This window comes from Pagrus major, chromosome 4, assembly GCF_040436345.1.
Source record: "Pagrus major chromosome 4, Pma_NU_1.0".
In the NCBI taxonomy this organism is placed as follows: Eukaryota; Metazoa; Chordata; class Actinopteri; order Spariformes; family Sparidae; genus Pagrus; species Pagrus major.
Window position 1 is genome coordinate 22,814,369 of NC_133218.1, and position 27,943 is coordinate 22,842,311.

The 27,943-nt window shown below is 37.5% G+C and overlaps 2 protein-coding genes across 2 annotated transcripts in view; one reads left to right on the top strand and one right to left on the bottom strand.

Annotated features, from left to right (window-relative positions):
* tub (TUB bipartite transcription factor) overlaps window positions 1-16,341 on the top strand; it is a 56,502-nt gene extending 40,161 nt beyond the window's left edge. Inside the window, exons 4-12 of the mRNA XM_073464025.1 lie at window positions 1,729-1,866; window positions 4,328-4,480; window positions 6,343-6,464; window positions 7,309-7,500; window positions 8,183-8,295; window positions 12,248-12,362; window positions 12,986-13,084; window positions 13,200-13,371; window positions 14,538-16,341. Of these exons, the coding sequence (XP_073320126.1) occupies window positions 1,729-1,866; window positions 4,328-4,480; window positions 6,343-6,464; window positions 7,309-7,500; window positions 8,183-8,295; window positions 12,248-12,362; window positions 12,986-13,084; window positions 13,200-13,371; window positions 14,538-14,671 (1,238 nt within the window). The 3' untranslated portion in view covers window positions 14,672-16,341. The remainder of the gene's footprint in view (window positions 1-1,728; window positions 1,867-4,327; window positions 4,481-6,342; window positions 6,465-7,308; window positions 7,501-8,182; window positions 8,296-12,247; window positions 12,363-12,985; window positions 13,085-13,199; window positions 13,372-14,537) is intronic.
* A 3,656-nt stretch (window positions 16,342-19,997) lies between these two features.
* On the bottom strand, window positions 19,998-25,072 carry ric3a (RIC3 acetylcholine receptor chaperone a). The gene is made up of 6 exons (XM_073463845.1): window positions 24,955-25,072; window positions 22,223-22,443; window positions 21,927-22,002; window positions 21,535-21,631; window positions 20,872-21,029; window positions 19,998-20,758 (listed from the first exon to the last, which is right to left on the bottom strand). The coding sequence occupies exons 1-6, from the start codon at window positions 25,070-25,072 to the stop codon at window positions 19,998-20,000; spliced, it is 1,431 nt and encodes a 476-aa protein (XP_073319946.1).
* Between the last annotated feature and the right edge of the window lie 2,871 nt (window positions 25,073-27,943).

A 27,943-nucleotide genomic window follows, 5' to 3' on the forward strand; every position in this document is an offset into this window, starting at 1 on the left:
ACATTTCTTTGGGCTCAATTTTCTATTTTATGTTGTGACAGCATTGTGCTTATGATCTAGTTAGCTTCAGGCACAAAAAACACTGGGTTTGGGTTGGGAAAACATCATGTTATGGCTTAGAATATTGTTTTGGTTGCCACAAACACACTGGAGATGTCCTGAGTATTTTTAAGGACACCTGATACATTACCACCCATTTTTGTGGCAACAAAACCAGGTATTTGTCTACCTAGAAGAGACCCAAGGATATTGACAGCTGTTTTCGTGACTTTTTCACGGGTAGTCAGACCATCTCCCGCCATGATACGTTCAGTTTTAACTTATCTGTGGTTTTGCAGAAACGTACTTGTCAAACACTTATTTTGGAGATTGGGTTGCACCTTTATCTCCTCCACCTCCTGATATGAAAGTCAGGTCATTAACATAATTTGAACGTGATATGAGATGTTTTGTTAAAAGGAAATGAAATGTCCACACAATATTAGCCTATGACATGTATAAATGTAAACATATTGGTTGCTGGGCTGAAATAGCACAAAACAGAAACTATTAAAACTGTGAATAATGACACTGTTGCTAATATTACCAGCCTATGTGGAACCAATACAACACACTGCATCATCTATTGCAGGCGCTTTACACTGTGCTGCTGCAAATCTGTCCACTCCAGAGCAGAAGCGGTATTAGTCCTGGGATTGATGAGGTCTTCTTATCTACACGCAGAGACCAGAGCAGCCATCTAATCCTCAGTTCTGAGGGCCAGTTTCTGGGCTCAAGGCCACAAACTGTCGCATTTGATGCAGAGAGAAGCAATTATATTGACACAATTTAACTCTGCAGTAGGCTAATACACTGATGGAAAGAAGGGTAATAATAACTTCATCATCCTCCAACCCAACAATCGCAAGTGGATATTTTTTGTTTTACTTTCAGTGAGTCTGAACCATTATACTGTATATATTATGAAAACGTATCCCTTATACTCAATGGCATTAATGTTGAAGCTCCACTTAAAATATCTGTAATACATTCTGTAACATTTGATTGATTTTCTAAGAGAAAGGTGATTTTATTCAACAGCTCCCATGCCAGTTAACAGTTAGGGCTCTAAGGTCTGGTCAACTTATTGATTAGTCAAATAACAGAAAAATAACTGCTGACTATTTTGATGATTGTTTAATTGATAAAAAAAAATGTTTTATGGAAAGATGAAAGAAAATGCTGTTTCATCCTCTGAAATATGGAGATTTCCTGCTTTCCTCTGTTTGATTTCATTCTGAACTGAGTATCTTTGGGTTTTGGATTGACAAAAAAAGACTTTTAAAGAAGTCACCTTGAGTTATGAGAAACTGGGATGGACATTTTTTACAGACAATTAGATCAGCAGATTAATGAAAATAGTCATTAGTTGCAGCCCAAGGTGTTAAACAAACCAGTGCAACAGTTGCCTTTTGTTTCCACAAAGATTTTTGGCTCAACATTTATGAATTTGTAGTTCATTTTAATACAATTCTTTTATGCCAGAGACTCAAAAAACATTATAATGCTTGTCCTATCAGAAGACATACACTGCTCTGTATTAGCTGATATATAGCATAAACATTTTTAAAATGTATATTGTAATTTTATTTCTTGTCACCTGAATCTCTTTTCCACTTCTCTCCTTCTCTGTCCATCTGGCCTGCTAACCCTGCATGTGCTGCTGCTCCTCTCCAACCCTGCGTCTAGTGCAAGAAGCTGAACAGGAGGAGGTGAAGGTGACAGCGGACACGCAGCCGCCTCGCTCAGCCAAAAAGGGCAAAGCGTCGGCGAGCTCCACCCCACAGACAGGCAGCGAAAAGAAGGAGAGGAAGGGGAAACACAAAGGTCAGCCTGCAAGTATTAAGATGAACGGGTGACAGACAGAGTGAAGAATAATTAGAGCTGAGATAAATGGACGGACTGATTGAATTAGAGAGGAGGTGGACAGAAAAGGTACAAGACGCATAGACAAAACAGACAGGGGGGATTTACAGTATAAACACACCATTTATTGCAAAATAAGGATTTTGTTTTAACAGTATTGTTCTCTGTCTTACATATTTATGCTAAAACACCAAAACAACAAGCTGATTTCAGTCATAAGAAGCGGCCCACAGTATGAAAGAGAAGAGGCAAAGTCCTTATTATCCAGCAGCTGCAACTGTCTGTTGAAGTCCTCTTTACAATCCTCACATAATGGTTCGCCCGCTTATTTCTGAAGCCACATCTGGCAACAAACAGCCAGTGAAGCTGCCCTCTTAGCCACCGCTGTGGTGGCATGTTGTCAAAGCTCAAATGTCTGTAACGATGTGTGACTGTGAGTGCTGTCAGCCTGCTCACTCACCACCCGTAGAGGCGTAAATTAGTCTTAAGATGGAAGAGGAAAAACTGAGTAGAGTGTTGAAATGGTGCACTATGCTTTGATTGATCTTACGCATTATGTTATTGCAGGCTGAACACTGTGCAGTGTGATAGTTAAAATACTTCCCAGACACAAAAGGATCTTTACAGAACAACAAGGAGCTGACACACGGCGAATACAATCTATGTGATATAGAGCGGATGCTCATCTTTGAAATGACTTTGTCCCAGAAAAAAAAGGAAAAAAGGTGATGTGATTCCACTGGGGTAAAACATTAATCAGGCCAGTAGCGTCAAAAACTCACCACTGATGGATCTGTCTCACTCCCTGTCCGTCTCACTCTCACAGCTTTGGGAGGGCTATTGAACAAAGCTGCTGCACTCACTAAAAACCTCAGCTGCATCAAGGCTACAGAATAGATGAATATAGTGGTTCTCACGTTTCCATGCCAAGAAATTAGACCACGGACCCCCATCTGACAAGATTTTGTCCCAGGGTCCCCCGATTGTTAAGAATTTTGCTTTTAGATGTTTAATTACAGACAGTGTATGAAACCCATGACCAAAATAGTCATACATTATGTCACTGTGTTAATTATGAATCAAATTAAGGTGAAAATAAATGAATCCTCTTTTTGCTGGGGACACACTGGAACCCCCTCAAGGACCACTGGGGGTCCCCGTGCCCCGCTTTGAGAACCAGTAATTCATGTTGCTCCATTAATAAAATATTTACATTTTTAAATAAATATCCAACACAAGATTGGTTGAAGGGGCTCTGGCCAACATCTGTGTTGTGCTGGTAGCCGGTTGTTAGTTTATGTTAGCAGACTCCATTTCTAAACCAACATTAGCCACTGTTGCTCTCTGACGAGGCACTCGAGAACGTGCATAAAGTCACCACCTTTTGGACGGCCACGGGAAATCTGACCCGAGTCCTTCACAAAGAAATCCACAGTCCAGCAGCATTAAACAACTTAAACAAATCGTCCACAGGCTTAGACAACCAAGAGAGACGGAAGGTCTAATTTTTCATGTCACATTACAATCTGCTTACATATGGCTAATGAAAAAGTGTGACAAAGAGCCCCTTTGCTAACATTAATTAACATTAAAAAAACCAAAACAGATAGAGGCAGACCTCCTACATGCACAACACTGCTTACACTCAAAAAATAAATAGCCTATAACAGTAACTTTAAGTATTTCACTTATATGTACATTTTCCATCTAATTTTACTACATAAGTTCAATGTAAAGTGTCACATTGAATTTGTTTTTCCAATGTTTATCACTCAAGTATTGTACATAAAAGTAATGCATTGAAATAGTTTTTTTCTGTCTCCTGTAATGAATCACACATCTAGTTATTTAATTCATACACATTGTGTACATTTACATTAAATGTGACACTTTACATCGATTTTATGTGACAGAATAAGATGGAAAATGTACACGTAATTAAAATACTTAAAGTCGCTCAAATTATTATTTTGAGTGTATCAAGACTTCCAGCAATTTTAATCATGGAATAAAATACACAAGTTGTTTGCGCGTGTACGGATTGATATTGGGATTACCACAAACAAAAAACAGGTTGTAGAGAAAGGTTTGTCTGTTGTTTTGAAACTGTAATGAACTGTTCATAAAGGCCTGGGGCAGCAGAGAATTAATGTTCCTCCTCTTACACATAAAAAGCTAAGCAAATAGTAAAGACAGTCAGAAAAACAGTTACTTTAAACCTGAGAAGATAGCACAAAACACCCACACACAAACACTCTTTAAGCGGAGAGCTGGAAGTGTCATCACATTCTGCTCACATTTGCTTATATGTTGATGGCAACAACTTAACTGGTCTACTGTGTGTAGTGTAACATGAGAGGCTGATTGTTGAGCAGTAGTGCTGATGGAGTTTGTTATTGTTTGTGGGATTGTGGCTCAGCAGCGATCGATGGCCTGGCTTCCCAGCAGGATGATGGTCAGATCCAGATCCTGACGGTGGGTCACAGCACCACAGAGGAGGGCGAGGCCGAGCCTGTCATGAGCTGCACTCAGTCGCAGAGTAAACAGGATCTCCGCGTCACCATGCTCAAGAAAGGTACCGCCAGCGTTTAAGAAAGGTTCTGTCACTGCATCTGTAATAGCATGAGCTTGAGTCAAGATTTACACCCACGGCAGCTGGTCCACTGCTGAGGTGTGTGTGTTGGTAGGAGGCTGAAACTCACTGAATCATGTGAGAACTGGAAATAGAAATGCCATTTTAAGCCTCAGTGTGTGAATGATATAATTCAGACAGTAATGTATGATGCTGACCTATTTATCTGCCATTGTAATTTATGTTACTGTAAACATGGATATCTAGTACACGCGTACATTATTCCTGACATAAACACACTCAAAGGTTTTATAGTGAGCAGTACACTGATATTTCTTTGTGCCTCCACAGTGTTACACATCTATCAAATGCATAACTATTGCAGTGTGAGATTTTTTGCAGAAAGTAGTGTACAAGAGACATCTCTCTCGCTCCATTATTGGAATTATTGAGGACACTATATAGTGCAAATACTGTACTCCACACTAAACTAATATAGACTGGCCTTCTACATGCACACCTCTTCTTAGGAAGTGTTGCAGCTTTTTAAGATTAACACAAGTTGTTTAACTAACAGATCGATAGTGACTAATCTGTCAGTATAGATTATAAATATATCAAAAAGTTTGACGAAGAATACTGTCCAGAATTTTTCTTTTTTATAAATTGGCTTTTTAGCTGATCAAAAATGATTTCAGACACAACTCCAGTTCCTGTTTGTTTTTCTTTGTTTTTGCTAAATGAGAAACTGTTATGTTTTACACGAAGGACAGACACAGAGGCAGGCAGGTTAAAAAACAAAAGGCGAGCATCCAAGAAAAACTAAACAGAAATACAAAAATCTACAACAAACCAGAAAGCCACCGGGAACAAAAACTGGAACACAGAGCACCGACGAGGAGGAAATGCAGGACTGGGAAACACACAGTGGAAACGCAGACGAACTGACAAAGAGTAAAGGAAAGACACAGGCTTAAGTGAACAGGGACTGATTAACACATGAAACATAAGTGAACAGGAAAAAAGATTGGAAAAAGACAAAGACAGGAAGTGTAAAGCAAAAAATGACACATGAGGAGAGGAGAGAATCTACAAAATAAAACAGGAACTAAAAACCCCAAACCATGGCAGAAACAGAGATAGATGTAGAAAGGCATCAGTTATTAGGTTTTGGGTATAAGCATGAAGAATTATAGAAAAATTCTTGCAGTGTTCAAATTATTGTTACTATCTTATCATGACAGTGTATTTCACTCACTTGACTCCTTATATTGCTTTTATGAAGATGTGTTTGATGGTAATTTACTTGAAAAAAATGTAAATACCTTGCAACAGCCATTTTGCAAGTACTGCCCCTACTGTAGATGACAGGAAGAGACAATAGACAGTCCTGCTATAACGTCAGAGATGGCAGCAACTACGGAGCTCAAATTAACTTAAAGGGTAAGTTTGCCCAAAAAAGAAAATTCAGTCCTTAGCTGCTCACCCCCATGTCAGTGGAAAGGTCAGGTGAAGTTTTGCAGTCCACAAAACATTTCTGGAGTTTCACAGCAAAACAGCAATGCAGCTTTCTCCTAATCAACTAAATTAGATGGAGACTTTGAAACATTAAAAAAAAAAAAACATGAAAAAAAGACCCATAACTTGGCTCCATTCAACTCAACTGGCATAATCCAAGTCTCAAGAAACCCTGATCATCCCAAATTGATTGGAGGAAGAAGAAGTTTCGAACCACCGCTGAGAGCAATGTTATGTAACACTCAATGAAGTGAGAATGTGTTCCTGTTAGGCTACTTTTGATACAAATTAACAGCAGATTGAAAATCTGACACCTCTCTTCTTTTTTCTTTTCTTCGTCCGTAAAGGTATATCCAGCAGTATGAATTTTGATGAAGAAGAGGATGATGATGATGAAATAAGCTCCAGTTCCTCGCAGCTCAATAGCAACACAAGACCAGGCTCTGCCACAAGCAAGAAGTCATCCAAGGTTAGAAAAAGACATTCATAGCAGACAATTTAAACTCTTTGCATGATGTATATTAATTCTGCCCAGCAGACAGTGACTTCACCAGTAACAAAAGAAAAACAAATCAACAGCTGGACTATTCATGGCAGTAACAAATAACCTTACAAATACAGTGCATAAAGTGCCTTTGGCTTTCACAAAGAATACTGGAATTATTTTGGGCTCTTGCTGTTTCTGTCTTGCCTGTTTACACAGATGTCATCTCAAATGTTTAGCTGTGTATGTAACAGTGCTGATGATACTATAAACAGATGGTTGAACAATAATCTCAACGAGACTCTTTATTTGCTTATAGGGTTTGAATGTAAAAAAAACAAACTATTATTTTGTTAGCAGATCCACACCTGAGGCAGAGAGCTTTGTATTGGATCTCCAGATGTGACATTGTATGCATTGATGTATAATTTATGTAATCAAACATTTTATAAAGTATTTTGAAAATATGTTTTTGAATACTTCTGATTACCTGCAACCATAGAGTCTTGGATCTGCTTGACGTTTGAGTTTACAGATTATATTTAGGTTTCATTTTCCTCTAGTTCAGGTGTGTAGAGCCTCTGCAGCTGGCATTGTTCCAATGATAACCATCATGTCTTTTAGCTCCTCATTCCACTCTAATCCTTCCTATTCAGTCTCCACACTGGTCCTTATTTTAGACACAGTGTGCTCATTCTGAGTCCCAGTGGGTGATTTGATCTTCAGTTTCATTACTCTGTTCTAATGAAAGTCAACTCTAATGCATCACTCACCAGTCCACCATCTCACGGGGGGTCTTGCCCTGAGCGGGCTGTTATTTCACCCACAGGAGGTAGCTTCAGCACCCACCCCACCAGTCAATGAGCCTGCCATCGATGTAGATGACCTTGAGGAGTTTTCCCTGCGACCTGCACCCCAGGGGGTCAGAGTCAAGTGCAGAATCACCAGAGATAAGAAGGGCATGGACAGAGGCATGTATCCCACCTACTACCTTCACCTGGAGAGAGAAGATGGCAAGAAGGTGAGGAAAAAGTGGAAACTTTGTTAATGTTAACAACAACAGAGTTTACCAATCCAAACACATACATATGGAGTATTAAAGGAGACATATTATGCTCATTTTCAGGTTCATAATTTTATTTTGGATTATCACAAGAAGAGGTTTACATGCTCTAAAGCTCATATAACACATCAGTTCTCTCATTCTGTCATTCTGTATTCCCCCTCTGTCTGGGAAGCTCTGTTTTAGCTCCTGTCTCCTTAATACCGAGTCGACTCTGATTGGTCAGCTTACACACAACTGACCCAGCACTGCTTACCGTGTCTCCGGTTGGCTCTGTCATGTTTTCAGCTTCCAGTTAGCTTCACTTGTTTCGTGAATATAGGCATAATTTATGCAAATGTGTGACATGGTGACGTAGTGATTTCAAGAAGTCAGGCGGGAGGTTTTTCAGGAGCAGTGTTTTCTGTGGGAGAGAGGAGCTTCTGTTGGTGTGGACTCTGGGCTTTTTAACTTTCAAGATCTTTCTACATACACAAGAAACTGCATTACACACTAAAGCAAAGGAATAAACTGAAAAAGCAATAATAGGTCTCCTTTAAACAATGTTAAAGCTACACAACATGCTGGTCAGGTAGGTGTCTTTAGTGTACCAATAAAGCTCATATTTTACTTATCTGGTTCCTGGCTTGGCTTGTCACAGGTGTTCCTGTTAGCTGGCAGGAAGAGGAAAAAGAGTAAAACATCAAATTACCTCATCTCCATTGATCCCACTGATCTGTCTCGAGGTGGAGAGAGTTTCATCGGTAAACTGAGGTAAGTCCTCACAATTGTGGAAGCCAACACAAGAAATTCTATTCACTGAAAGATAATGTTACGTGCTGCACATGAATCCTTATTTAAACTTTTGTACGTGCACTGCTGTTTGAGTTTTCTTCAAAGTAATAATTAAACATTATTTACCAAACTTTGTAGCAGGCCTTGTTTTTAGTGTTGATACAAATTGTTATTAATATTTAATGGAGATTGAATCTAATGAGAATACATTTCCACATCTAAATAATTAAAATATATTTTGGAGTCTGGCCCCATTCCTTCATTTATAAATTCTTATGAGCCCTAAAACAGTATTAGTAAGGCTACAGGAAGGTACACAAAACTGCTTGTAATATTGCTGCTAAGGAATGGATCAGGCAAAAATCTGCATCTATCTGCTAATTTATGAAAAGTCCCCTTTCAGTCAAAACACTTGTTTTTCTTCTGCATTTGAATGTTTGGATTTCGCTGTGTAGAATGATGTATGTACAGTATGTGCAGAGTTTGACTAGAAGGCTGTTTTTTTTACATTCACTGCTCAAAAAGTAAATTTTCCTTGTTGTCATTGAAAATCTGATTTTAAGAGGCGGGACTACAAGCATTAACAAGGCTTTTATTGTGAAACATTTGCAGAAATGTGTTGTGGAACACTCATTGACATGCAAGGTTCACAGACGTGACTACTTCAACTGTTGCTTCTGTCATCTTTTGACAAGTGTCACTCAGCTGAAGTCTTATTTAATTTATTATTTCAATGTTAAACTTGAGAATTAGAAAAGTAAAGTTGAGTGTTACAGTTGCCCTGATGGACTGTAGTGCAGCTGTTGTTCACAGGCTCGCATTATGTTCATCTTGGGAGTGGCTGAGTCATGTGCAACAAGTAGTGATAAAATTCGGTATTACTGGTCCAGTCTGGTATTAAACCTCATAACAAAAATTGGTTTGAAAATGTTACATTCGTCCAACCCAAGTGCACAGACACTGAGAATGGACTTTACAGTGAAGAAGTGGAAATCTTGTGTCTAGCACTAAAACTTTAACTTAAGAAATGCATATTCATATATAACAGAATTCTTAATAAGGGAGAAGGACTTGGTACCATTTTAACGATTTTAATGTGGCAACTTATTTCATTCTTTGTGTATGGAGAGGACTGTTAACAAACAACACCTTTTGATTAATGTACACATAATTTAAGGCACCATATAGTAAAAGAACCAAATGTCCTGTACTCTTTTAACCTCACGAAAATGTTTAATATAGACAAATGTATTATTGTATGAGCCTTCCTCATACATGTCCATGAGCTGTAAACTCCAGCAAGGCCACAGAAAGATTGGTAGGAAGTGAGTAGTGACATAATCTTCAGAGACAGCTTCAAGGCTGCGTTTGTGGCTCCATGGAAACTCCTGGGGAGTTTAATCAAATATGGCTCTGAGCAGCCTTTAATCTTCAGAGCCGGCCTTACCATTGGTCGATGCACTCTCAAACCTTTGCAATCACAATCTCAGTTGATTGATGGTGATCTAAATTTAAATGAACAGTGACCTTTCATCCAGTGCTTCTCAAGAGTTGCCCTCGAGGACTAAATGAGGTGTGGCCTATCAGAGGTATACAGTCTGCTGTATAAAGCTGTGGCTTTGAAAAGCCATTGTGAAACCATATTATTTAAATAAGATGCACATATATAGTACATGTAAACCACTCCAGTAAGCTTCCTGGTTACACTGTTGTGTGTTTTTCTGTATTTGGAGGATAGAGGATTTACATGCATTGAAATGAAATGCAAATAAGCAAAATATGATGAAGAATTATTTCATATCAGGAAGTATAGTTGTCATGTGGATCACACATCATTGGTAAATTTGCTTTTTAGAGCATTGCCAACTACCACGCATTTATTTATTTTTTCCCTTACCAAGAAGGATATGTTCTCACCCGTGTCAGTTTGTTGCTTGGTTGGTTTGTCAGGATTACAGAAAAACTACTAAACAGATTTCCGTGAAACTTTGATTGAGGATGGATCTCAGCCCAGAATAGACCCCATTAAGTTTTGGTGTGAAACTGGTTATGGATCTAGGAATGTTTTCTCACTTTCTTTAAGATTCCTTTTCTAACATTTTTGATTTTAAAAAATCAGGCATATTGAGGTGGCTGGTTTCTATGAGTGAGTACAATTTGATGCAGATCCGGATAATAAAAATCCTGATCTAGTGGATTAACATAGGTTTTCTGCCACTATATGGTAGCCAATATGATTTTGAATTAGACTTGATTGAATTAAGTGGGGCCTTGGTTATGCTCTATTGAGTAGCATTCTAGTTTGATTCATAAAACTGCTCTGGTTTAAACATAAAAACAATTAGGAAATGATGTGATCAAAAGGTCATGTTGTGAGAATAACTCACCTGTGTGAAGACTGCTGTTAACTATAAATGAAATTCACTGGGTGCAGTATTTAAATGACCAGTAAGTACTGCTACTGTGCACCATGAGAAGAAAAAGGAAGTGTAACAGCTTGTAGAAAATGTTGATGAATTGCTTAGGGAAGCATATCTTCAACTAATAAAAATACACACACATATAAATGTGATACAAATTATTTACACAGGTCTCTGCATAAAGCGACTTGGTATTACCATATGGGAGAGTTAAGGAACACCATTTGTCAGCAGAGCAACAGTGCAGCATTTTCCCCACCATAAGCAGTATTAGACATCTCAGGTCAAGGATTTAAAGGTACAGGATCAGTAGAACATATTCTTTATCTGCAGTAGATACGTAAATGTTTAACAACACATGAATGCTTTCTGTAGGTGTTCATCAACAGGCAGTTTGGAGCTTTATCTAGGGTAAGAAGTCACTAAAAAACAAAACACTGGTCTCTTGCTTCCCCCTTCGGTGCAATGACTCATTGTCAGGATCTGGATCTGATTGTCCTCCTGCTGAGAAGCCAGCCATCAGTCCCCGCTGAGCCACAATCCGACAACAGCAACCTCCATTAGAGCACAACAGCTACATTACTGTTAAACAATCAGAGTAACAAGAAGGGGTGGGGCAATTATTTGATAGATTTATAGATTATACATTGGCACTAAAAGGAAACGTTTAACAAGAAGATACTTGAATGCTGTACATGATTATATCAGTCTGAGAGAACAAAATGGGAATACAGCTCTTAAATAGCTTTTAAGTATTAGTAAGAGGAGTCAGTCATGGGGCATTTCACAAGTTAATCCCAAATTGGATAGATTTTCTGTGTATTTGTAACAATATAATATAATAGTTCATATTTCCACCTAGAGCATGACATTATTGCATCCATTACTCAGTGTTGTAAAAAAGTACCCAAAAGTCATACTTGAGTAAAAGTAAAGATATTGTGTTTAAATATTACTGCGGTAAAAATGAAAGTCACTCACTTGAATAGCACTTGAGTACCACTCTTGAAGTATCTGATATTAAATGTACTTTAGTATCAAAAATACAAAGAAGTAAGTAAATTGGACATATTTACATTTTATTGGCCTGGCCGATTATCGGATCTGATTCCAAATTCAGAATTTTTGTGATTATCGGAATCATTTTTTTTTTTTTATCCGATTGGGATAAAAGTTTGAGAATGTGCTGCTTTGACTCTGATGTGTCATACAGCAGGCAGTAACCAGAAACTAAGTACAATATTTGCCTCCAAAATGTAGTGAAGTAGAAGTGTGAAGAAGCAAAAAATTAAAATAATACTTAAGTAAAGTATGAGTACCTCAAAATTGTACTTAAGTACAGTAGTTGAGTAAATTTACTTTGTTATATTTCATCTCTGCCGTTAATCATCATATTACGCAATTTGGCTACACAGACACATTGGGAAAGGCCCCCAGTGCTTTTTCCATGTTGGTTCTCTCAGACTCAGGTTCTTATGAGACCTCCTCATTCTGTTATGTTTTCTCTGCAGGTCTAACCTAATGGGAACTAAGTTCACTGTATACGACAGCGGTCTGAACCCCATGAAGAGCACCACCAGCCTCGAAGCTAGCAACCTGCGCCAAGAGCTAGCAGCCATTTGCTATGTGAGTCGGTCAAAGTGCTCCTTAACCCCAAACTCTACTCAGGTTTTTAATATCTTTGAAGACAAATGTTGACAATAATATACATGTGATTACATGTACAGATATAATACTTGATAAGGACTTACATAGTTTAAAGTAATGTAAAAAAAAAACAACACTTAATAATGATTATGATTTAACTATTTAATATGAGAGGTATATATCATTTCATTTGCTTTGAAAAAACATCATCAGGTTGATGCCTCTGATGGCCTTTAAATGGAGAATTCTATTTAAAAAAACTTACTCATATAATCAGATAAAGACATCCATGCAACTAACTGAGGAGTCAGGGCATGCATGCAAAAATCCAATCAAATATTTATTAAGGAGAATGATCTTATCTTTTATTGCAGTCAGAGGTAACTTTTAATGGTCCACAGTAACACAACATTTGTGAATTTAGGAGTATAACTCTTCAGATAAATAAATGTAAATTTGTCTCCTGGTGTGATAAAAATGTTGTGCATTTTATTTGATGTAGTTTCAGATGAAAAGTGACGTAATTGATATTTAAATTAATGTTAATCCCTCATTCTGTACGTAATTCAAGAGACAGTACAGTTTATCTTCTTTCACTCTAGGAAACCAATGTCTTAGGATTCAAAGGACCTCGCAAAATGAGCGTCATCATTCCTGGAATGAACATGGATCACGAGAGAGTGTCCATTCGCCCACGTAATGTATGTGTTCCCTTACTTCTTAATAGACACACCCGTGCTAACTGATTCAACTTCTAATATAATTGTTCTGATGTCTGTGATGTCCTCGTCAAAATTCTATTCCTCTTCATTACAGGACCATGAGTCACTGCTGGCCAGGTGGCAGAACAAGAGCACAGAGAGCGTGATTGAACTTCACAACAAGACGCCTGTGTGGAATGATGACACACAATCCTACGTGCTCAACTTCCATGGCAGAGTCACTCAGGCCTCCGTCAAGAATTTCCAAATCATTCACGACAATGACCGTGAGTTCCAAACCTCTAAACAGTATTGGTGTTTTGTATATTTGCCCAGTTATTGTTATAAATGACAGAAATGATAATACACAAAAAGTTGGCCTGATGCTAAAATGACAGAAAAGGTTGTGACAACTGGTCATTTTTTTTCAACCAGTGAGAATAAAAGTCAAGTCAGTTTTATTTATATAATGCCAATTTGCAACAAAGTTGTTTGTGTGGTATTAGTTTAAGCAGACTGTGTTTGTCTATTGTTGTGACTTAGATGAAGATCAGAACACATTTTTATGACCAATTTATGCAGAAATCCAAGTAATTCTAAAGGGTTCACATACTTTTTCTTGCAACTGTATGTTGCGAATTGGCAATATATAAATAAAATTGACATGACTTTGATTCTCACTGGTTAAATGGATGCCTGCCAGCCAATCAGAAACAGTTTTTCCATGGTCATAGTATTTGTGCTAAAATGCATTCAGTAATATGCACTTCAGCTCTAAAACACTACAGTGAAGTAACTCTGAAAAAGGCACACTGTAGGTTTTCAATGAGATGCTATTTGCTAGAATGGTGTTTTAACAATACGGTAACCCACAGTTCGCAATACTAAATAAATTGGATATTACGAAATGCATAAATGATATTAATAAGCACAAACAAGCAATATGTTATATAATATAACCATTAAATTATTATATTAAAAAAACTCAAACTTTTTTTCATCTTTCGCACAGCAAAATTATTATAAAATGGATGACATTTTGGATAACAGACAGTATAAAGGTGGACAATAAACAAAGGGAGCTAGAGGGAGGGAACATCTTCATGGTTATATTAAATATTATATTAAATATTTTAAAAAGAATGGAAAAGATCTTACTTCTGAATGTACACACAGGAAAAACCAGGGTGAACTTAAGTGCAGGTCTATCAAAATGAGGCTTCACACCACCAAATGTTAAGGCAAGATAAATAAAACGGTATACTAGGAATGAATTATGTGAGGCATTTTAATTAGGTAAGGAGGGGAAAGCTGGAAAATTATCTCAGATGCAATCTTCTCTGCCTGTAGTTATTTGTTATGGATGAATTACTTGTTTCATTAGTTTTTATTCCAAAGTATTGTTTCCAAGCAGCTTATCCAAAATGTGTCTCCTGGCTCTTCTCCTTTGCAGCTGACTACATTGTGATGCAGTTTGGCCGTGTGGCAGAGGATGTCTTCACCATGGACTATAACTACCCAATGTGTGCCCTGCAAGCCTTTGCCATTGCACTCTCCAGCTTTGACAGCAAGTTGGCCTGTGAATAGATCCCAGCCTGAAGTTCAGTGGAGAACTGGTCCATCTGTCCTCTCAACAAGGGCTGTTAATGTATCTCTAGGGCAGGTTTGAGATATCCAAATTACCCAGTATGTTGGAAGTCCTGCATATCCCAAAATGCTTTATGGGCCTCAAGTTTTGTGTGTATGTGTGTGCGTCGGGGGGTGGGACCTAGGGATGGACTTGGTCAGTGGAAGAGAACAAGCACAAAGAGTTATCCACTTTCAAAATCAAATTTGTTTGTTTTGATAACTATAATCATTTTGTACTGTACTGGCATTATAAAAACAAACACTGTTCCTTTATGTAGTAGTTAGAGAAATTTAACATTTCTTTCTCTGTAAATTATAACTAACAATTACACATCTGTAAGTTTTAAAAGTTGGATTTTATGTAATCTGTCACACAAAAAACACAGTGTCACACTCTTGCTCAAGCATGACTACTTCTTATATAGTTACTGAATTAAAACAACATGCACGTGACAATATATTTATTTTGTTATTTATGTATTTATTACATATTAGTTTTGTTTTCTGTTACCATTCGCAACGATTTCAGCAGTATTGGCTCAATGGACCTGCAAGCACATGAATTAGCATCACAGGAAGGAATATGTCTTGTATCCACACGAAAACAATTAGCGACATTGGACATGAACAGGGCAAAGGCATGTTACACTGTGCCATGTAACATATACATTATTGTGTCACAGTGTCATGTATGTGAATGTATAGGATGATGGTGCACTTTACTTTGAAGTCTGTGGTGGATGAGATATAGCTGTACATACTTTATTGTGCCTTTGAAGACTAATTCCAGTGTTATGCTTTGGCCATAAAAATGAGCTGAGCTTGAATTGGTCTTTGCTACTCTTGCTGTCCTCACATGAGATATTTCTCTGTAGCCACTTCAGATTCAGATGTCTGATGCAGAGTTTGTTTAGACTGATTAAGTAGCTGGAATTGCAACACCTCTAGAAGATAATAATCCAAAGTTCACATCACTGGACAACATTTCAGTTATTGTCCAGATATATTCGAATTGCATTAAGGGCCGAAAACACATTACACTAAAAACAAAAGATCTATTTAGATTGTACTGTCAATCATGCCACAGATATAATATCCAAGGCTTTCAGGCTTAAGGTTGTGTTCATATCTTCTGATGTCTCCTCCTGGAAAAAACAAACTGAACACAGATTGACCTACTGCCAACAAACACACAGTAACAGTATGAATCTGCTTCAACACTCGCATATTTCATTTCTTGCTCTTTACATCTTTGATTAATTTTATGCTCCACTGAGGTGGAGTTCGGTACATTCCTCATCTGACTGGTCGTATGTTTCTATATCACGTGGTTTATTGCTGTTCACATTTTTACTCAAAATTTTATTCCTCTTGCTCCTTATGGGGAATTATACTTTCTCAAATATATGACAGTATTTTGTATTTTACGACCTTTAAAAAAATGCTGAATGAAGGCAAAGAACAATCTCTGATACCGCTGTTGTTACTGTGGGTAATGAGGAAATCTTTATCAAATGTGCTATTCTTGTACTCAATTGTGTTCTAACTATTTTAAATTTCTATTTTAAAATTGTTGATACTCTTGCTGTAAAGTCTGCTTTTCATACATGTGTCCAGGAACCAAAGGTTCTGTCACTTTCTGTTTTTAGTGCTCTCGTTGTAATGTACAGTAAATGGTGTACAATTTACTATGGTGGTATAGACACAGTCCTTTGATCATGGAAAAAAATTAAACTTCAGTAAGTCACAATATGTGTTTGTTTCTCTCAAAAAGACAAAAAATCCAAGGCTACTGTACCATGCTCATACCTTACCATACTGCACCATACCGTACCATGTCAAACCATACCATACCATACCATGCCATACCATACTATACCATACTGTACCATACCAGGCCGTACTGTGCTGTACTGTGCCGTACCATACCAAACCATACAATATTGTACCTTGCTGTACCGTACCATGCCATGCCATGCCATACCATACTCATACCATACCATACTATACCATACCATACCAACCATTACATACCATACCATAGCATACTATTCCATACTACACTATACCATACATCAGTACCATGCATGCCATACCATCCCGTACCATTCTATACCATACCATACCCGTACCATACCATCCCATACCATACCATACCATACCATACCATACCATCATAACATATTCTACCATATTGTAACATACCATACCTCTTTTCACAAATACAATCCAGTCCTATTGAATTGGTATCATGCACCTTGTTTTGAGCCTTACTTGTGGTTCCCAATTGTGCCGGTTAATGTAACATTTAGTAATGCAGAAATCTACCGGCAAGAAACATCAATTTGTTTTGTCAAGTCCTGTGGATTGTTTATACAGGGGAAGGTTAGCATACACAATGCCTTAAAAGTAGATACACACTGAAATACTAAATTGGGAGTTGAGAAGCAGCACTGTCTTTATTGTGTTATTAGTTTTGCGAGTTGTGACCAGAAAGGTGTCTTTGACATTTGCTTGAGTTTTACAGAAGACGTTTGTGATATGCATTCATTAAATAGTGCTCGTATTAAAAAATAGATGTCAAAAATGTCTTGACAAGAAAGGAAGTAAGGAAAGCAAGGAAAATAAAATGGCAATTTAATTTTCCTTTCAAATGTCAGAAAAAAATAATTAAAGTAGACCTTTTCTACAGCTGACATTTTGACTACCTGAAGAAGCACAGGTGCAACTGATTATATTAATTATGGCTTTTCATATTTAGGTGTGCCAAAAAGTCAAGCCAGTGAGGCTCTGGAGCTGGAGTATCTAAATGAATTGCAGCCATTATTGTTGCCGGTTACACCTGTGTGTGACAAGTCAAAATGTCCACAGAGAAAGGTCTCTTGGTCAAAGTGACATGTCTGATGTTTGCTGCAGGAACACTGAGGCCTGATGAGAACAATTGTACTGCCTATGCTGACAAACTGTTCCACTAAGTGACAATATTAAACTATTTTCCCCAAACTTTCCTGTAAAGAAACACAGCAAACTGAAATTTAAAATTCTTGGCTTTTTGGTTCAATATTGATTGTAACAATCCTTTTATATCAATTTCTAATTATAATGACAGATTGAGACTGTTCTGTCTGTCATAATGTCATTACAAGTGCAACATTTTCTTTTCTCCAGTAATATTGAAACACTTAATTGCCTTTGACCATGGAACGCATGTGCCTGACTACTGGACTTAGTCCCTGGCCTCTGCACTGTGGTGTGTAACTTAATCACATCCATTGCTAGAGGCAGAGATACAAAAAGCAGCAAATGACTTAATTTTGGCAGGACAGCTGGAGTTGAACTGAGAGCTGTTTTACCACATTCTTCCAATGACATGCTGACATTTACTAGATATACTGACATGAGCTTTGCTCTGCTTCCAATTTTCAAAAGCCTTCTTCCATCACCGTCTCCACCTGCTGTGCTTCTCTCTGTATGTGTGCGCCCTGGAGGGTTTATATTTCTATCATCATCTTGCTGGGAGTTTATTTGCAATGCTCCCTGGATGTTATTTATCACGTTGCTGTGTATTCTGTTATGCTACATCTCTGCAATGGGGGGCAACCCCAAGAGTAGAACCATATTTAACCACTAGGTGGAGCTAGATATTGCATGAAAGTGTCCGGCGCTGCACAATCAGAATTGAAAGATCAGGGTTTCATGTGATTTGTGCTGTTCAGACTGAAACAAGATTGAAATCACATTGCATATGAGCAAAAAAAATCTGATTTGGGCCACTTCTGCCCTCAGTCTGAATGGAGATAACAACTTCTTCACATGTGTAAATTGTAAAACAGCCTCTCTGTTCCTGCTGTGAGGCCACATGGCTTCTGTAGAAACTGTAACGCATTTTTTTATTCAAAAGTCATAACAATAGTGTCATATACAGGTAACCTGGGATGAACATTCTGGAGGTCCACATTGACAATTGGTCAATTTGGAGACATTAAAGCCTTTCTTGGATGAAAAAAAACAAACAAACGAGCAGCCACTTTAATATTTCCCTAAATCGTTTTAAAGGCTCTGGACATCCACACAGGTGCTTTGAATTCACCTGACTGATTGGATTTCTGATCAGGCTGAAGTTGGGTTGGAGCTGTAGGGTAGTAATTGAGGTCACCAATCTTAATTCAGCATTAAGAAGGTGAAACTAGAGAGAGAGTGAAATGTGAGATGTCAATCCTGCATATTTTGAACACACTTTACTGGCCTATAAAGAGGTCTATATAGCCAAATAAGTGAAAACACCTGTTTTGGGTGGACGAAGTACAGTTTGTCATTAGTGTCAATGTTTCAAATCTGTTTTACTAGAAAAAGGGACATGTGGGAAGCCCTCTGATTGAAAATACAACTGCAAATACTGAAATACTCCTTGAGCTTGATCTTCTGAATTTATTTAATTTTTTCTATGTTTGTATGAAATTTAAGATGGAAATACATAAAGAGCCTATACATGAACATATACATATAAAGTTTCAGGAGCTACAATTTTATTTAGAATAAAATCTTCTCTGTACAGAAGTATTCAACAGATAATATATTAGATGTAAAAAGTAAAATGGGAATTGGAGGTCAATATGATAATGGAAGCTGATGAGTGGGAGGAGTCTTTAACATCTGGGCATAAATCTGTAAAAAAATGTAGTTGGAAGTTGAGAATGAGAGTAATCGTTTCCAATTATGATTACATTTCTGAGCCTCTCTGACAGAGAGGATGTGGCCCAGTAGAAGATTTTTCTGACATATTTTGGGACTGTCCTAAATTACAAACGTATTGGGAAAAGGTTAAATAGGAAATAGGAGAAATTCTGGGCCTAGACGGATCATTTGAACCATACCAGTTGATTCAATGCAAATGTATCTGCCAGGGTGTTAGGAAAAAATTAATTGTAAATCCTCAGAGTTCTCGTGATACTAGGCCATAAAATGATCACAATAAACTGGCTTAAACCTAAGTACTCAAAGACGTGAACTGTAAGGAAAGCATAACACAGACACTGCAACTCCAGAGGGACATTTATTTAGAAAGATGGTCTTCTGTTATATTACACCTCACGAAGTAAGCACACTGTAAATATTCAACTGGAAAATTTGGGGTGAATGTGAAAATATGTAAGTCTTGTCTTTGTCTTTGTACTGCCACCTACTCTCTGAATCTACATTATTTATGTATGTAAAATTGCGCTGGCAAGGAACTTTTTTTTAATAAATGTTCAAAAAACTCATTTCAGGTTATTGGAACAGTCTTTTACGTCTCTCTCCTGTTCCTCATCCTCAGCCCGCTCGTTTCTTTCGGCATGTCTTGGATCCCACCATCACCCTCCACAGGCGCTGACATTAACAAATACTCCTCGCTCTCCTGCTCTGCTTCTTCCTCCGGGTTTGGACCACCCTCACAACTGAACTGCAGGCTCTCTGCCTCCATTACCGGATCATCTTCATCAGCTTCCTCTTCCTCTTCCACCTCTGTGCCCTCGTCCTCTTCCTCCACCTCATCTTCCTTCTCTTCTTCCTCCTCTTCATAATATTCCTCTTTCGGGTAGTGGAACACATCTCTGTGGTCACTAAAGCTTATTTGCTTCTTCCCTCCGATGTAACACCGTAGCTCGTTGCTCACCTCCAAACCGAGTCTCTCCTGCTTTCTTTCCACAGCAGGCTCGGCTGAAAGAAGACTGAGCAAGTGCCTTTTCTCTGCTATCCCTTCCTCATCCTCTTCCTCTTCTTCCTCCTCCATCTCTTCCACTACTTCCTCCACTTCTTCTTCTTTATCCTCCTCTTCCTCCTCCTCTTCCTCCCCATCCTCCTCTTCTTCCTCTTCCTCTTCATCCACCTCTCTCACTATGGATAGTTTCCTTGCCCTAACCTCTTCCTCCTCTTGCTCCATCCTCTCTGCCAGGGCCTCGGCAGTGGGCTGCCGTTGGGGCTCCTCCAGGATAAAAGAGTTAAATCTTTGTCGTACCTCATCATCATCATCATCGTCATACACTGGGTATGTCTCCACTGGGTAGCCTGCATTGCAATACAAATAAAAATGTGTTTGATTGATCTGGAGATAAAATCTGCAACAAGTGCAAGTTTGGTAAAATCATCAGGAGTTTGGAGGTTCAGATTTAGGCATGTACCTTCCCAGTCTGCTCCGTAGGGGACTTGCTCTGCCTCCATCTCTGGGGAGGCTGCCTCCAACCGGCCCTCTTGCATCAGCTGTGTGATCTGTCTGAGCTGCCGGAGTAATTTCTCCTCCTTCTTTGATATTGAAGTTTTACTCTTCCTCCTTCTGCCACTGGGGAGCAACACAGATATGGAATCAGAGTCAGGCAAGATGGCAATGCAAAGGCACATCACTCTGATTTTTGGATTTGAGTGAGTGGAGGCCCTGATTGGAGATGTTTTCTGTATAAATGAGTTGTGTCTAATAAAAATCAAGTATATGAAGTATTTTCATCTACTTGTTAAAAAGATTTATTTAGCATTAGTATGCCCAAAAGTGAAATGATTTGTATCCAACAAACTAGCAACAAGATCATGTTTTCTGTCCTTACACATCACTTCACTTCACACAACCCGTGCTATTATATGACTTCAGGACTTTTTAAGAAGAGTAGTATAGCAGTAGCTGTTAAGTAAAATATGCCAGTGGCCTTTCCACCTCTGAATAATTTTCCCTTTCATTTTCAGCCCCTTCATTTGCATGCCAGGTCTAAGCTGATTTATCCCAATGTGAACTCATTTTTTTCTGTGCTGTGGGCAGTGGAAAGTAGGATGTCAAGAGAAATAAAAGTCTATACCTCCCAGAACCTCGACTCTTTCCAGAGACAATCCTCTCCATCATCCTTTCTGTTTGCAGGAGTCTCTCCTGAAGCCTGGCAAGTTCATGATCGTTTACTACAAGAATGTCAAGAGAAAACATATGTAAATAATAACAAATCATACCCAGGCGTGTAAATGTATATGCAGCTGAGACACATGCATATGTTTTGGGGTGTATGGTTGATACCATAGCAAAAGTGCCATTTACACACCAAACTCCCTTTAAGTTTGGCTATTCTTTTACTGAAGTGCTAATTAATAATTATTTGTTAAGAAAAAGCCAAATATCAAACATATATATAAGTAATATATTATTATATCTAGGCCTGATAAAACATATTTTTTTGGAATTACACTTGAAGGTACTTACATATCTTGCTCTGTGTGTTGTCCTTGGTTACTGTAGTGTAGTTTCCTGATTTAGTATTCTTCCCCCTACAAGTCAACTGTGCACATAAAAAATATTCTAAGTTATACAGCATAGCAATGACAATCAATAATTTAGAGGAATCTTCTGTGCATGTGGAGTAGATACACAGTTAGTATTGTCATTTTATAGTATTGTGTAAAGCTGCATGATAACACTTTATGTTCATAAATGGTGCTTTATATGAAGTGTATTTAGTATGGAATATTAATATAGCCTGCATACCATGCAATAATTACCTTATAGATTATATAGAAGATGTAAAGAAAAATCCCAAAGCCATATATGGGTATGACTTGACCCATCAGGTTGTTTTTTTTGCCACGTGCGATGCCTTTTACTTTGACGCTGATGGCCTCAGCACCGTTTGTCATGGAGAAGGAAGTGTCCACACCCCATCCTTCTGGGTCTACTGGTAAAGACAGCTGACGGGTCACAGGAGGGTAGAATCCAGGCCCAACTGGAGGAGGCAAATAAAACCAAAAACAAACAAACAAAAAACAGTTAATCAATCAATAACAATAATTACAACAAATTTGAATTTTAAATATCTCATAGTGATGGTGGTGGCTTCTTTTCTCATTTTAGAAATTAATCAGGAAATTAATAAGTGTATATGATACTTTCTACATTTTCTACTAAATTATTATTTTTTTTCAAGCACTGCAAAGTTTCACAACATTAAACTGATTTCTCATTTAGTTCATTCACTTGTACCAGGTTAATATTTGTGTGTTTTGGATAAGAATTTCTACACGAGAAACACTTACAGTAACTTGTTGTACAAAATGTGTGTTGAAAGTTTATTTTACTGCATTTCACACCCTGTCAAGATGTTCTTTGAAAACATTACTACTCAACATCACAACAATTCGTGTTCAACAATTCATCACATTTTGGCTAAATATTGAGAATGGTTTAATTAGCTTTTTTAAAAATTTACAATATTAAAATGTACAAACTGTAAGGCAATTTGTTACAATTTCAATCAGTTTTTTTTTTAGTTTTTTTTTATAGTGAACAGACACTTCTTTACATAAAATAAGACATAAAACATTAACACAGAGACAATAAAATATGGTAAAAACAAAGGAAAAGGGTCAAATTAAATTATCATAAAAAACAAATAGGAAAATAAAAATAGATCAAGGCATTACATTTGTGATGTCATTTTCACGATTTAATTGGCTAGAATCAGCAAATGATATTTCCTTGTTAAGTGCTTTTCGCCGCCCTCAGTGCCTCTCTGGACCAATAATATGCTGCCGCTTATGATTGACAGCCAGTTCGGCCAATTACAATCGAGTTCAAACACAACGCCTACGTCGCAGCTCAGCCGGCAAACTACTACTCCAGTGAAGACGTTTACTGGCGTTACGTACTTGTTTGGCTAACTGGTCCGCTAAAAAAAAGTTACATTTTGTCGTTTAAGTTTGAAATTGCCTTTCAACAAAGAATAATTGTCGTTATAGCAAGGGAATCCACGTTAAACTATCTCACATAATTATTAAAAATAGTAAATTATAAGTTATTTGTCAAAACGCGCTATCTTGTGGCCAAACGCACTGTTAGCATGCTGCCACTATCAGCTAACAGGTGTAAACTGAACACCATAGACAACTTTGGATTCAACAGAGGGCAGGAGTTGTGAGTCACAAGGTGAGTACTGTGATTGTGATGAACACAGCAAGAAATACCTTAATGACTGTGTGACATTTAGGAGAAACATGTTTTTATCAATATTTGTAAGACATTTGTAGCCTTTGTTAGCTTGGTTTGATCGTTGATCAACATAATAGGTGTGGCTATTGATTATTGCTGACTGGCATCAGTTTGTGGTCGTTATTTAGGTTTTATTAACGTTACTTTATTTTGTCAGAATAATTAATAAATAACACATTTTTGAGGATATTTGATAATTGATGATCCTTTTTAGTCACTAGACAGTGATAAAATGTATCAAAACTCATAAAATGATGAATATATTCTTCTGTTCAAGGTCAAATCTTTACCCAGATGTGAACAAAATTGCATTTTCAACATTAGGTGATATAGAAAACATTGTCACCTGCTTGTAAAATGTCCTTGACAGGGCTACCGATCAGAATAACTTAACCTTCACTGCAAATATTGTGTGGATTCAGAAATCCAAGAAATCTCTCTCTGGGTTTTACTGCAGTATTTTTGTTATAATTGTTTACATGGTACCACAGTGGTGCTATCCATTAAACGCTTTGGTGTTTAAATACAAGGACAGTTCTTGGTGAAAGTCCTCTATTTTTTCAGTCAAGTGACAAATCTCTCCAGGTTTATGTGATAAGACGGTTTCCCAAAATGTGCATTACTCCATGTTAAACTACTACCAGGTTAAGCTCCATCTCATAAGGAATGGGGAAACATTTTTAAGAAGCAAAGGGTTTATTTATGATTAAGATGTTTATGTTGAAGCAGAAGTATAGAAATCGTCATCTAAATTTAAGGCAAATGTCCACATCCATCTTTAGATCTGCCAAACTCAACAAATGCAGCAGCTGAATCAGTCAGTACTTTGGTGTTAAAGCATCAAACAATAACAATAACACACAATCCTACAATAGCTTCAAATTTACAGCACTGTGTTTAATATAGAAGATACTTAAAATTTAGTGTAGACTTATTTTAAAGAATTTAAATAAATAGGCCTAGACATATTTGAGCATGTGAAAATGTGCATGTATAAATACATTAGATATTATTTAAACTTTAGAACATAGACCATACACATGTTTTAGTAAAGTGCTTAATATGCGTTGTGTAACATGACGATAAACGTATGTGCGCAATGATGGGGCCCAAGGCCGTACGCACTCTGTAGGCCTATGGTAACAGCTGGCAACAAGAACAGCAGCAGTAACAACAACAACAAAAAAAGACATCGGAGCAGGATGGAGATGGATGGATGGATGGATGATGATCTGATAAGCCGCCTTACCCTCAGGCTGCCCCATCTCCTTTTTCCCTCTGGATAAAAGTATTCTGGGCAGGAAGAGAGAAACACAGAGAACAGAGCATGATATCAGAGTAACCTTCTGGCAAGTTGTTATAGACATTTTGTCTCTGAAAATAACAGCGCTGCTGCGTTTATTTCACTTGAACAGCAAAGCTGGTCTCCACAGATGTCATCTCTCATCTGGTGACGTCCCTGCCCAGATTAGACCAGATTAGACCAGCTGCCTTCAAGTGCTGTTTGAATTATTGACTACAAATCCCCAAAGAGGGAATCAACCGACCTAGGGCATAGTAATAATAATGATAATAATAATAATTATATTTTGGCTGGATTTTAGAAGCCACATCTTCAGCAACCAAAGCTAACAGATAGATGGGGTTGCCTGCTTAGACACAAAAATCTGAATCAATGCGCCACCTTTACTCTTTGGTAAAGTATGGGACCCAAACACTAAGAAACAGCACATATTTTTCCCTATATTCCTCTGCTTAAGATGCTGATCTCTCAGCAAATGCACTTCCCATTTCAGCTCAGATTTTCCATTAGAGCTGCAGTGTTAAAACAATAAATTGTCAACGATTAAATTAATCCCCAACTGGTTTTCATCATGGGTAATTGAATAATCTTTGGGTTGTGGACAAAACAAGACATTTGAGGTCATCTTGTGCTTTGAGAAACACTAATTGGCATTTTTCACCATTTTCTGACATTTTATATACCAAACAACAAATCAAATAATCAAGAAAATAATAAACAATTTAAATAATCGTTAGCTTTAGCAATATTGCTCTTCATTATTAATTTTGTCCTAAACATAACAGGATGGACCAAGGATGTTAGCTTTGTGTTATTGTACCCAGATTTGATGCACATGTTCACATACACAGATCTGGATAAATCAAGGGGTTTTTACCCCAGGAGGCTACACAAGTCCACGCAATCAAAACGTTTATCCTCAAAAATTGATTACCTTTTTAAAATTGTTTTTCCATTATTTAGGGTCATTGCAGCAACAAGATGGAGCTGGAAAATGAATCAGAAACCTTGATCATAATCAAGTCATGGATGCTTTTGGCCAGAGACTGGTGAGGAAAAAATACCTGGTATAAGGTAAGGCAGCTCACTGTTTGTCAGGCTGATCTGTGCTGATTGACAGAGGCAATGTAGGATTCCAGTGTGTGAGATAAAGGCAGTTGTAATTCGGGTTTGATAAAAGCAAGATTTCTCATTGCAATAGTCATTGTGTTGTGCCTTAAAGAGATAGTGAAGAAGTTAGGAGTGATGCTTTTTTTTCTTTGCAACAGCACGTTTATTGTCTTCCACTTACTATGTTGTATATTTCTAAATGATAAACTCAGCCTGCTGAAGATGTCAAAGATAGGCCATCATTAACGCTGTATTGAACCGAGGTTTGAGTACATCATCTTTTATTTTGAAACAGCACTTTCTAACATTCAGAGTGTGACATAATTGCAGTAAAGTTTTGTCTTTAGTATAAAATGTGCAAGTGTTTTTGTACTGTACATTCTTCTGCAATTAGACAAACTAGCTTTGTGCTGTTTGATTTGTAAAACAACCACCAAAAGTAATTTCACAACATTTACTATTTATATTCAAGCAAAGGCCTTGAATACACAACTTGCATTTAAGTATCAGATTTTTACAATGAGCACTTGAAGGCATCGCATGACCTACCAACCCTCTTTAGACTCTCTGGTGTGTGTCATACCAAAGAGCAGCAGATGGCAGTGCAGGCTCAGATACAGAGGGATGGCATGTGGATGACAGAAGATCACCTACTCAAAGTGCCGACAGTGAAGTAACTGAAGTCTAATTTATGGTGTCTAATAGATTTGTTTAACATATTTTGAATCTAGCAACTAAGGAGGATTTTCTTTGCTTAGATTTTTCTCTACCCAAATCCCCATGCAGGCTTAAAACCTTTCTAGCTTGATAGAGATAGTAAAGCTCATGTGTTGCTGCAATATTAGTATACACATTTAGTCAGCTGTAATAAGACATCACTTCATGAACACCATTGGGGCGCCTGTGTATGTCTCAATATTAGGCACATAATAATAATTATTTTTAATCATAATTTAGATACAATTTAATTTAATTAAAAACAATGCACAGAATGTTAATTGAGGACAAACACTGATAACAGAAAATTAATGGACCACATGACATATATGCAGTCATTAAAAAATAAGGAGGAGGCATTGGCAAAATTTAGCCAGTGTAAGTTATGTAAATAAGCTATAAATTCAGTATCATTATATAGAATATATTAAAGATATCATAGCATTTTTTTCTGCTGTGATAGTGTGATAAACTATTAATGAGCTAGCTATTTTTTTCAAACCATTGGTGGCATTATTCCTTCATTTATAATAAGCTATTTTAAAGGTGCAGCAGTCTTTTTAGCACTTGAGCTCAAACCAACATGAACAAAGGTCAAGTAGGTGAGACCCAGAGGACTTATTAGCCAAAAGGGCCATGACCGCACTCCCACAATTATCTTTTAGAGAATATTTATCAAGAGTCTAAAGGTTTTTTGAAGCATTAATCAATAAGTTAAACCCTGAGAAATGCCCAGTAAGTGCAGAGGTCAAATATGTATTTGATGGTATACATGTGATCAAATATTAGGTATAATGGTTTTTGCTTTGATGAAGCAATACAAATCACCTTACAGTACATCACCATACACGACATGGATGCATGAGGGGCTAACAGGCAACAATCCATTGTACATTTATATGGCAGAAAACAGGAAACACAGCTAAAATGGTGAGATGTTTTGATACTTTTTGCACGAACAGATTCAGAAAGAAATCTAGGCAAATGATCTTAGAGACTGCTGAAGGCTAAAGAGAAGTGGGGCAACATGAAGGGATACTTGGAGCTGTGTGTAGTTACCTTAGCAGACACAAGTTTTCTGAATGAAACATGTTGGAATATTTTTGCA

Bases quoted from the DNA above. Each gene is read 5' to 3' on its own strand.
- ric3a (XM_073463845.1), bottom strand. From the start codon at position 25,072: ATGTCTATAACAACTTGCCAGAAGGTTACTCTGATATCATGCTCTGTT. The intron at 22,003-22,222 runs GTAATTATTGCA...TTATGTGCACAG, and splicing joins TCTTCTATATAATCTATAAG to TTGACTTGTAGGGGGAAGAA. The intron at 21,030-21,534 runs GTATAGACTTTT...GTTGCTCCCCAG, and splicing joins AAGAGTCGAGGTTCTGGGAG to TGGCAGAAGGAGGAAGAGTA.